At 36.9% G+C, this 11,821-nt stretch overlaps 1 protein-coding gene across 2 annotated transcripts; it reads left to right on the plus strand.

The window, feature by feature from the left end:
- The first annotated feature begins 1,970 nt into the window (after positions 1-1,970).
- On the plus strand, positions 1,971-6,134 carry LOC105972817 (putative late blight resistance protein homolog R1A-10). Of its 2 annotated transcripts, none has more exons than XM_012997798.2 (3): positions 1,971-4,881; positions 4,985-5,080; positions 5,767-6,134. In XM_012997798.2, the coding sequence occupies exons 1-3, from the start codon at positions 3,862-3,864 to the stop codon at positions 6,055-6,057; spliced, it is 1,407 nt and encodes a 468-aa protein (XP_012853252.1). In that variant the 5' UTR covers positions 1,971-3,861; the 3' UTR covers positions 6,058-6,134. The 2 variants fall into 2 exon arrangements, 1 of the variants encoding a protein (XP_012853252.1); XR_016030794.1 differs by having other exon boundaries at positions 2,033-4,881; positions 5,771-6,134.
- The last annotated feature ends 5,687 nt before the right edge of the window (positions 6,135-11,821 follow it).

The following is an 11,821-nucleotide window of genomic DNA, read 5'->3' on the forward strand; positions in this document are numbered from 1 at the left end:
GTTATTTTATTGTCAACGACACTAATATTACGTTGACTTGCCAACAAATCAAACAAAATAAAAAAAAAAATAATAATAATATTGTCATTGACTCTAATCGTAACAAAATTAAAAAATAATAATAATATTGTCATTCACTCTAATTGTACTGTCAACAGCAGTACAATTACATAAATGTATTGTCAGCGGCAGTACAATTACGTTAATGTACAGTCAGTGACAGTATAATTACGTTAATTTACTGTCAGTGACAGTATAATTACCGTTAAAGACAGCAGCACAATTACAGTCAACGTTTAGCGGCGGGCGTAAAAAAAAACACTAGAAAAAAGTCAACGCCGGAAACCGGCGGCAAAAGAATACTTTTTGAAGAAAAAAAAATTGTAAAAGAAAAAAAATAATTGGATTTTTGTGGTCCAAATTGATTAAATTGGGGTTACAATTAAGAATTGGGTGTAAAGAATTGCGGGTAATTTTGGGATTTTTTGCACAAACCACCACTGTGTAATCTTGAATAGCTGAAAAATCCCTCGTGTTAAAAATATTAGCAAAAAATCCAATATGAAAAATAGTCAAAGCCCCTATGAGCTTGATGTGTTATACACTCGCGCTTTGTGCGACTGGCCATCTGATTTTGGAACTAGAAAGACCTACTAAATACCCTTCAAATCAATTTTTTTGAATTTTATAAATTTATCCAGTATTTTTCATAATGAAGTTTTCAAATTTTCAATTCAATCCCTAATAATTTCAGAAAAGCCCTCTCTCCAAATTGCATAGGACTAAATTGCATTTTTCATAATTTCTCAAAACCTCATCTTCTTTCTCCGTCTCCTTCTTCAGACTGTTCCTCGCCACGAAACAATATCAAGCAGTTCATCTTCTTAAACCCGTTTGCAAAAGAAGAAAAACCAACAAAAGTTGCACTGCACGATGGAACCTTGTGTGTATGAGAGAGAGAGAGAGAGAGAGAGAGAGAGAGAGAGAGAGAGAGAGAGAGAGAGAGAGAGAGAGAGAGAGAGAGAGAGAGAGAGAGAGAGAGAGAGAGAGAGAGAGAGAGAGAGAGAGAGAGAGAGAGAGAGAGAGAGAGAGAGAGAGAGAGAGAGAGAGAGAGAGAGAGAGAGAGAGAGAGAGAGAGAGAGAGAGAGAGAGAGAGAGAGAGAGAGAGAGAGAGAGAGAGAGAGAGAGAGAGAGAGAGAGAGAGAGAGAGAGAGAGGAGAGAGAGAGGCCCGATTTGCCATCCATTCATCCGGCTCGGATGATGCCGCCTCCATACCCACCGTCGACGAAGAGATGAGATGAATAGGGTGGCGATCCAGAAATCTTAATTCAAAAGAAATCTGGAAGAACCCATCAAACATAAAACATAATTTTTTTTTGGGTAGGAAGGCAGGTGGCGCGCCCGTGGTGGTGAGGTGGTGGTGATGCGAATGGAAGAATTTTGGGTTGGGGGAGGAGATGATGGCCGTGGGTTTTCTTATTTTTCTTCCTTGGGTAATATACAGCCACCCCTTGAGGTATGGTCAAATTACGAAAACCCCCCTTTTGTTTGGCTAATTACAACCACCCCTCAATTCTTCAAATTTAGTGGAATCTTCGAGATCATATGGAATATTATCACTTTTGTACCCATATTCAAACTCTAGATTTTGAAGCAAGATGATCATAATATGTGTTTTTTGACTTGTATATATCAGATTGTTGTGCATCATAAACTGTATTTTTATACAAAACGAGTACAAACTAGAGCACATTCCACGAAATCTAGATGATTATGTTGAATTTAACATCATAAAGGTGGAGGTGTAAGAAAAAAAACATAATTGAGGGGAGTAGATGTAATTATCCAAACAAGAGGGGTTTTTTTGTAAATTAACCACACCTTAGGGGGATGTTTGTAATTTACCCTTCTTTCTTTTTTTCTTTTTGGATTTTTTGTAATTAAATTCATTTTGCATTTTTATTTATTTATAATTGAAACATAAATTATTATAATATGAGGGTTAATTTAATCATGTCTTATAAGTCAACTGCTAATTTCGAAACAAGGAGCAGTGTTCTATGCAATTAGCTCCAATTTCACATGGTAATGGTAGAAGTGTAGTTGCCAGATAAAATTTAACGGGCCATTTCGTGGCATTTCATAGTACAGGAACGTAAATACGACATTGGTTATAGTACAAGGGTGTATGTTTATGACCTTTAAGCTTACTCAATGCCCACTTTGAAGCTGAACAGCTTGGACTATGCTATACTGTTCGTCTGAAATTTATCTATCGAAAAAGATAAGGAAGCCATAGATGGCTGCTTACGGAGCTCTAGTTTCTCTCAGCAATATTCTTGACCAGATCCTCCTCCACCCACCTCCTGCTCATCACTTCATTTTCGTTAGAGAACAGATCGAGTCTCTTCAAATTAGGGTTCTTTCATTGCTCGATTTTCTGGAAAATAATTATTCCTGCAAACTCAGCAGCAAAGAGATGGAAGATTTGGAATCGCGAATCGTAGACGCGTCTTACGCAGCAGAGGATGTAATTGAATCCAATTTGAGGAACCAAATATGTGCTAAATCCACTAAGGAGAATTTGGTGTCGGTGGAGATGGAGCAAAATAGAGAAATACATATGATGATACAAAAGTTCCTCTCCATCGAGAAGGATTTGGTGGACAAAAATGAAGGCATGGATAACCAGTCTACTAGGAAAGCTTCTTCATCACCGGTGCCTCTTCGGATTGGCAAGAACACCATGGTGGGATTCGAGGACCACTTGATTCAAATAATGGGCGCTCTCTCTACCGACGAATCGGGCCGCCGGATTATCCCTATTGTTGGGATGGGTGGCATAGGTAAGACTAACCTTGCCACTAATGTTTTTAACAATCCTTTTATCATTGAAAAGTTCGATATTCGTGCTTGGTTTGTTGTATCCCAAGAATGTACTGGCAAAGAGATTCTTCTAGGCCTTTTGCATCAGATTATTAATCCTACCAATCGAAATGAACTTGAGATGAATGATGATGATGTATTGGGAGAAAAGTTGCACAAAACTTTGTTTGGGAGAAAATATTTCATAGTAATGGATGACATGTGGGATATCACGGCTTGGGAGATTGTGAAAAGGTTCCTTCCCGATAATAATAATGGAAGTCGAATCTTGGTAACTACTAGGCTGTTGAAGTTGGCTGTGGATCTTGGATCTTGTACCCCTTATGAATTGAATTTACTAGACGAAGCACAAAGTTGGGATCTACTTCGTGAAAAGGTATTTCCAGAAGGACGTTGCCCTGTTGAATTGGAGGAAATTGGAAGAAATATTGCGAGAAAATGCAGAGGGCTTCCTTTGGCCCTTGTTGTCATTGGTGGGCTTCTTGCAAAGTCCAAAACAGAAGATTGGAAGTACGTCGAAGAAGATGTAACTTCGGCAGTGAACAATGAAGATGACGAGTTATGCATGAAGGTAATATCGTTGAGTTATAATCACTTGCCTATATATCTCAAGCCTTGTTTCCTATATTTGGCCGTATTTCCACAAGATTTTGATATCAAAATGTCGAGGCTCGTCAGGTTGTGGGTTGCAGAAGGATTTGTTAGACAATGTGGGCCTAAAAGCTTAGAAGAAATTGGAGAGGAGTATTTGAAGGATCTTATAGATAGGAATCTTATTTTGGTTAGTAAGAGAGGTATTAGTGGAGAAGTGAAGACCTGCCACATTCATGATCTTTTAAGCGATCTATGCAGGAGAGAAGCTCAGAAAGGTAATTTTCTAGTCCTCTCAAAGCTGGATAACAACAAAGCTTCGTTAGATATGGAGAGATGCGACACTAACGGCATCTATTCGGTCTTTCTTAACCTTCTTTTCTATGAATTTGTCTACTTATAGTGCTTGTCGGTCTCCGTTACTACGGGTATTGGATGTGGTTGACAGATATCCCAAAGATGAGATTCTACAGCTAATTAACTCAAGATATGTCTCTTGCACGGGTTTGATCTCTATGTCGTCGTCTTCTATATTATCCCGACTTTGGTGCCTACAAACCTTAGTTGTTGGTGGAGAGTTGACTCTACCAAGTGAGATATGGCAGATGCCCCAACTTCGACATGTTCAGGCGCGGAGAATTTCTCTACCTGATCCTCCTTCACGTGGCGAAAAAATCACAGTTCTTGAAAATCTACAAACACTTTCAATAGTCAAAGATTTCAAATGTACTAAAGAGGTAACTAAACGAATCCCGAATCTGAAGAAGTTGGGAATTGTTTGTCCGACAATTGGATCTTATAGTTTAAGCAATCTTGGGTTTTTCCATAAACTTGAATCACTTAGTCTAGCATTTGTTGGTACGCGTGGTCGTGGTCCTCGTGGAAACATGGTCTTTCCAAGTTCACTTAAAAAATTGGTCTTAAGTGAATGCAAGATTCCATGGGAAGATATGTCCATTGTTGGTTCCTTACCGAATCTTGAAGTTCTCAAACTGCAGTCGAATGCTGCTGTAGGGCAAAAGTGGATTTCAAATGAAGGGGAATTCGCTCGACTCAAGTACTTGTTGATTCATGAGTGTGAGTTGGAGATTTGGGAATCAGAAAATACACATTTCCCATGTCTTGAGCAAATGCATCTCGGAACCGTGAGCCTGAAGGAGATCCCTTCCGATTTTGCAGAAATATTACCACTTCAAGTGATTGACTTGTACCGCTGCAAAAGTTCCCTATTGGCATCGGTAAAGGAAGTATCGGAGGAAAGAGAGAACCTAGGATATGACGCTCTTCAAATTCGAAGTTCTGTGTTTGCACTGCTCACAATTTCTGTGCAGAGAGGTATCAATCTTGCTCTTGGCAATGGCCGCAGCAGAGATCCTTATGCTGTTGTCAGGATGTCCAAACAGGTTTTGTGTTCTTACTTGTTGTATTGTTTATTTATCTCTTGTTCGTTTTCTTATAGGTTTTTCTAAACAGAATTGCAATTTACTATAAATCATTGCGATGCAGATTTTGAAGACTCATGTTGTTAGAAAGACTGTTAATCCCGAATGGCATGACGATTTGACGGTAGCTGTTTTAGATCCTAGTCAACCAGTTTCTGTGGTGAGCCTCTTTCGTTAGCGATAAAATTAAAACAAATTATTAGGTTGTGCTATTGATCCTTCTGGTTCTAGACTAGATACAAGTTTTAAAAAAAGAAAATTCAGTTTGATATATCAAGAACAAATTTGAGCTTTCTAAAATCAGATATTTTTGTTTTTCAATTGTTTTGAGTTTGAATATTAACTAATGCAGTTTTAGTGATCTCAAGATTTGAATCTTCTGCCTCTTTCTTAATGAAAATTCGGTTCGGTATTTGGTAATTTTTATTTTTGAATTCCGATATTCGGTATGGTATACGGTATTGGTGTCCACCGTCTGGTATACCGTACCGTACCGAATACCTAAATATTTAATATATATTTATTTTAAATCCTTTCAGGTTATAAAAATATTCTAAAATACTTGTAGATTGATAATGTTTTCCATTATTTACAAATTAGCCTCTATTGATAATCACTTTATGTTTTTAGGGCCGGTACTTGAAATATGAATGTCAAATTCAAGAATTATTTCGTTTAAATTTTTATTTTACCTTTTCTAAAATAAGAAAATATATTTTGGTTTTACCGGTACCGAACCGTACCGAACCGAATAATTCGGTAAAAAACCATACGGAACCGAAATATATTTTCTTATTTGAAACCGCAATACCTATACGTTGATTCTATGTGTACGTATGGTTGTAGACAGTGTACGACAAAAACATGTTCAGTGCGGATGAGAAGATGGGAGACGCAGAGTTTGATATTAGACCATTTGTACAAGCGTTTAAGATGCATCCAAATGCCCTACCAAACGGTACAATAACCACAAGAATATTGCCTTCAAGCTCGAATTGCCTGTCTGAAGAGAGTTTCATTTTCTGGAAGGATGACTATCTAATGCAGGATATGTGCCTCGGATTGAGAAATATCGAATCCGGCCAAGTCAAACTTCAGCTGCGGTGGATTGATATTCCTGGCGACGAAGATTCTTAGACCACATCTTGTTGTAGCTTCTCGTTTCTTCGTATCGTGGATTTTTTTAAATAGTTTTATTATTTCTTTCTTCCCTTCTTTCTTTTGTTTGGTTTTTCGTATTGAAATTTCTCTGGGAATGAAAACTTCACGTTTATGTACGACAAAATTTTGACTTGTGCAATCAATTTTGGACTTCTGAAAAAAATAGGAATTTTTACGAAAGGGCTAATTCCAACACGTTTACACCCCTAAATTATATACATATAAATTGTACTCACCTTGCCATTTAACAACTACATCCTTGAAATATGTCTTTTGTCAACCACTCCCTCAAATATATAAAATTTTGGCATCTATGTATATATATTAATCACTAGAAGAATATCTGATATGGAGTTGGAGTTGGCCAGAATCGGCATTTTTCGATCCGAGGCACATGTCCTGCATTATGATGCGGTGTTCCCAGAAAAAAAATGGAACTCTCTTCGGCTAAGCAATTGAAATATGCAGGTGTAATTTCAACCAAAATTTTTGACATCTTCAAGGAGAGGATCAATGGTTTCCATTAAGTTGCATTTGCAAAATCAAAATTAAAAAAATATATATATTATTTTAGTGCAAATTAACAAGAATTGAAGAAACAAAACACTCAAAAGTCAACAAACACTGAGATATCGAGAGAGAGAGAGAGGCCATGGCTGCAAAATACTATGAATTTTAGACTAAATCGCCAATGACTTTTCACCCCAAGCGTCTTCTACCAAAACCACGTCGCCTCCAACCACCTAAGTTTCTGCACTCGCAATGAAAAAAATTACATAAACAAATCTGCCAATAAAAAATTGAACAAAATTACGATAAAAAAAAAAAATTCGACGAGAGGAATCCAACGGTTGGTAACCCCTCAAATTCCGACTGTCGGGACACAAATTACTCATCCGGCAAGACCTACCGTCGTTGAAATATGCGCGGACTGTAAAACGATTGCAAAAACAGTTCCAAAGTTTTCAGACCGAATGAAATCGGCACCAAAAGAAAGAACTCGGCGATGGGAATCCAACAGTAGTTAAACTATCGAAATCCGACCACCGAAGATAGAGTTATGACTCCGGAAAGCAACATCGCCGGTTGGAGACCTATAGGGGTAGACACGGCCATGGCCCGGTTTTGGGCTCGGAACCGGCCCGAACCGTTGACCGGTGAACCGCCCGTCGTCCCCGGGATGGGCCCGGTTCTATGAATTGGTGAACCGTGAACCGCCGAGCCGGCCTGGTGGCTCACTCGGATTTTTTATTAAAAAAAAAAAAATCAAACAAATTCAAAGAAAAAAGCAGATAACGACCGGTGAACCGGCCTAGTGAACCGGCCGTTATTTGCTATTTTCTGAATCCCCCCCCCCCCCCCCCCCCTGCCCGTTTTTTTCTTATAAATACCATCACACCCCATTTTTTCCTATAAAATTAAGTTAAAGTCCATTTATTTATTTCCTTTAGGCCCGGAACCCGAGTGAACCGGCGGGCCGACCCGGCCCGCCGAACCGTGCATAGTACGGGCCGGTTCCGGTTCCGGAAAAAGTGAACTGCGAACCGGAGTTAACCGGCCCGAACCGGAGTTAACCGGCCCGAACCGGCCCATGGCCGTGTTGGTGGGGGGATTTTGATCTGGGATTTCAGAGAGAGACGGTTGTGAGTTGGCTAGAGTTCAAAACTGATTGAAAAATGCATTTTAGGTACTTCAAATTGGCGAGGGGTTATGTCAAAGTAATATAAAAAAGGAGGGGGCTGGGGGTATCCACCACGGTGTAATCCTCTTGGTGGTTGGTTCCAAATATTTTCCATATGAGGGGGTCTCCTAAAATAATCCCAAATATAGTGGGGGTAAATTAGGCAATTCAATAGTACTCTATTTTATATTATTTAATAATAAATTTTTACTCGAAGGGTACATTTGTAAATGACTCATTGATTGTAACACCATCCATGTTAGTTTTCTAGGGTTCTGATCTAATCTTTCAAAAGTAACAGTGAGTGGAACATATCTCATATAGTTTAGAACACGAATATCTCACCCTAGACAAACCCAAATTATCTAGTACAAATGATCTTGAAAGGAAACAAGTTAATCTATTCTAATTAACATTGGAGAATTAATCGTTTATTCATGTTCGGAAAATATTATATCATGAATATAGTGTATCATAACTAAAATACCATAATATTCTGTTTTTATTATTTTATTTTATTTTAATAAAACAATAATAAAGGTGTGCCGATAATTGCATAATAGCATACGAGGTTCGACACGAACAAAGCTAAGGCAAGAACGAAATACAAGAATGATAGTCTGGGAAAACAGAGCATAACAATTTCAAGATTATATAATAATTAACATAATTTCACTCTACGTACCAATCATGCACCAATTAAAAAAAGGCGCCCCATCCTATGGCCCGACAAGGATTGATGGAAGAATGTAAATCATGGTAACTCAATGGCCCGTTAAGGTAGCGGACCCGGACCTTGCACCAACTTACCACCTCCGGAACCAGTTGAACTACACTCATGAGTATAGGATATATTGCATGAGTATAGGATATATTGTGTAATAACAAGGATTGTGTAGAAGGGGTAAGTAATATTGAACCAAAGTACAATGGAGAAAATTAGAATTTACCCTTAAATTAATTATCATTAAAATATAGTCAGGGGTAAATTAGACAATTTGATGTTAATCTATTTTAAATTCTCTTAATAAAAGAATTAATCGAAGGCTACTTGGTAATAAATTAGTGATAATTAGATCGTATCTCATACGAGTTTAGAATACGGGGTATCTCAGCCTAGATAAACCCTCAACATTAATATAAAAATAGCTAGTACTGGATTATTTTAGAGTAGCATAATTAAAATACCATAATACCAAAACAAAAACCAAAAAAAAAAATAAAAAAAAATCATAATATAATTTTTAATGTTTGAATAAAATAGTAATAAAAAAGGGTACGTACGTAATAATAATAGCATGCATAATAATAAACTAGAGTCGTCGCGCGAAGAAGCTAATAAGTAAGGAGTGAATTAGGAAAGAAGCTAGCGAAGAGAATAATGGGTGGGGCAAACAGAGCATGTGCCGTGGGAATCCGACGACGTCTCGTCGGAAACATGTCTGTGTTTCTCCAACACATGGAGTTTGAACATAACGTCGACAGTACAGTTTTGGTCAACGTTTTCCCTGACTATGGTCAGCACATCTTCGGTCAATTGGCTGCGCTCGGAGCTGCTCAGTGGCCAACCTTTGAATCCTTGGCTTATGACTTCACGTGCTGTGTCTGGGTACGTGAATAATTGGCGGCAGCCGATGGAGATTGATTTATACGCATGGGGTTTATCGACTCGCTGGAGAAACTCTGGAACCGAGCAATATGGCCGTTGAATCCAATCGTAGTAAGCCGATACAAAACTGAATTTCAAGAAGATGACGGCCTCTTGATACATCGAGGACCGTAGGGTTTTAAAGTCATTCATTACTAAGTTTACTGTTTTGTCGCAGGAGTTGGAATATGCCATTACGAAAGCTTAATTGAACAACAACAATTGAAGAGAGAGAAAGTAGATAGAGACAGAGAGAGAGAGAGAGAGAGAGAGGGAGAGAGAGAGAGAGACTAAAAGTAGTGAACCCATGCGGAGGGAGGGAGGGTATTATTTATAAGGTTGTTGTTACCTTCTTAATTAATCATTGTTGTTATAGCAGGATTAATTTTTTTAAGAAACCAAATCAGCTGTTTTCTTTTTCTTTTTTCTTTTTTATCGAAAACTTCCTTCACTGCGAACGGCAAAAAAGGGATTTTATGCAAGCAAAAATAAAATATTAGAGAGTTTACAATTAAAATAACACACGGAGGTTTTAGTGAAATTTTTTCCTTAATTTATTTTTATTCCATCGCTCAACAAGATATTATATAAAATTATAATAAAATCGAATAATCTGGTAAAATTCGAACTATATTATATATATCTCCCAGGAATGGTGCAATTTACATTACAACGTTTGAAAAGAAAAAAAAAACAAAACTATATTATAAATCTGCAAGAATCTTGGAATACAATAGAAATGCGTACCTTTTAGCACTTCTAATTAGCACTTAAGTGTTCTACTTGTGGAACGTGGAATATTGCAAGCACATGGATTTAAGTTAACTTTTAGTATGGAACAATCTTGGAGTCGTAATAAATGTTAGAATTTATCGTAGCAAAAAGGTATTTGCTACGGCCGTTTACTGTAGTAAAGTGTTTTTCACGCATGTATATGCTACGGGGTAAATACGTAGCAAAAACATTTTTACTACAATTTTGGTACATTTTGCAACGGTTATTTGTCGTAGTAAAAAGTCATTTTTCTAATAGTGTTTAATATTATTATAAAGGACGAATTGCAAAAACACCATCCAAAAAGGGACATGCAACTTTTTTGTTTGCAAATATATCAACCATCCAACTTTTTGTTTTGCAAATATATCCACCCATCAACACTTACATGCAACTAAGGAAAATTCTCTCATACAAACCAAAATTACCCCCAACTATTTGAAACTCTAATTCACCCCAATTTCATGATTTAAACCCTCATTTAACCATATTTTACTAATTAACCAATTTTCACCCCCAAACTAATTTTGATTGTCACCGTCGGTCAGCCGACGTTGACCGCCGGCCTCCGGTGTAAATTTTTTTCCTAAAACGTTCTTTTGCTAGACCTTTTTTCCGCCCGATCGCCGTTGTTGCTGCTGGTCTCCGGCGTTGACTTATTTTTGTTCTTGATTTTTTTGCCGCCATAAAATAATATTACAATTAACATTGTTAGTATTAACACAATATTATCATTGTTAATATTATTGTGTTGGTTTGCAATATTATTGTCTCAGCCAATAAAATTGTTATTAACACAATAATATTACTGTCACGACCTGCAATATTACGGTCTCAAACGGTAACATGATTGTTAAGACACTAATATTACTGTATTGGCATGCAATATTAATGTCTCAGACAATAATATTGTTGTTAACACATTAATATTATTGTTTTAATATTAATATTACTGACTTGGCCAACAATATTATTGTCTTAGACAATAATATTACTGTTATCACAATAGTATTACAATGTTGGTTTTTTTTCAACAAAAATTGAAAAAGAAGATAAAAATATTTAATGTTACTGTGAACACATTAATATTACCGTGTAAGATAGTAAGATTAAGGTATCGTGTTCACAGTAATCTTACAGTGTAGACCGATCAACGGCGTGAAAATAAAATAACTCAAAAAAAATTATAACAATGTTAAAAAAGAAAAAGTCAAAGCCGTTGACCGCCAACGACGGTGGTGTGAAACAAAATTGGATAAAAAAATTCTTTTAAAAAAAAAATCAGCGTCAGTTAGTGGCTGGAAAAAAAATATTCAGAAAAGAAAAGAAAAAATGTGAAAATAGGGGTTAATGTGATATATTTGTTCAAATTTGGTGTCGATGTAAATTATATTGTGAGGGCCATTTTGAGTAAGAGACAGGGTGATAGGCGTGCAAATCAGTCTATATTAGATTGATTTTGGTGTGGATTGCAAATAAGTCCTCCTCCCTGGGGCTATATGCAATTTGCCCTATTATTAATGGTGTTAATCAAAGATTTACTAAATTGCTAATTGTAACGGAACTTTTACTGAAATTGGCTTATTTGCAGCGGTACTTTTCATTTCAACTTTTCCAACTTTCTAATAAACTCAAGA

The sequence above is a fragment of the Erythranthe guttata genome, chromosome 4, assembly GCF_056151865.1.
Source record: "Erythranthe guttata isolate IM_541 chromosome 4, IM_541, whole genome shotgun sequence".
Classification (NCBI taxonomy): domain Eukaryota; kingdom Viridiplantae; phylum Streptophyta; class Magnoliopsida; order Lamiales; family Phrymaceae; genus Erythranthe; species Erythranthe guttata.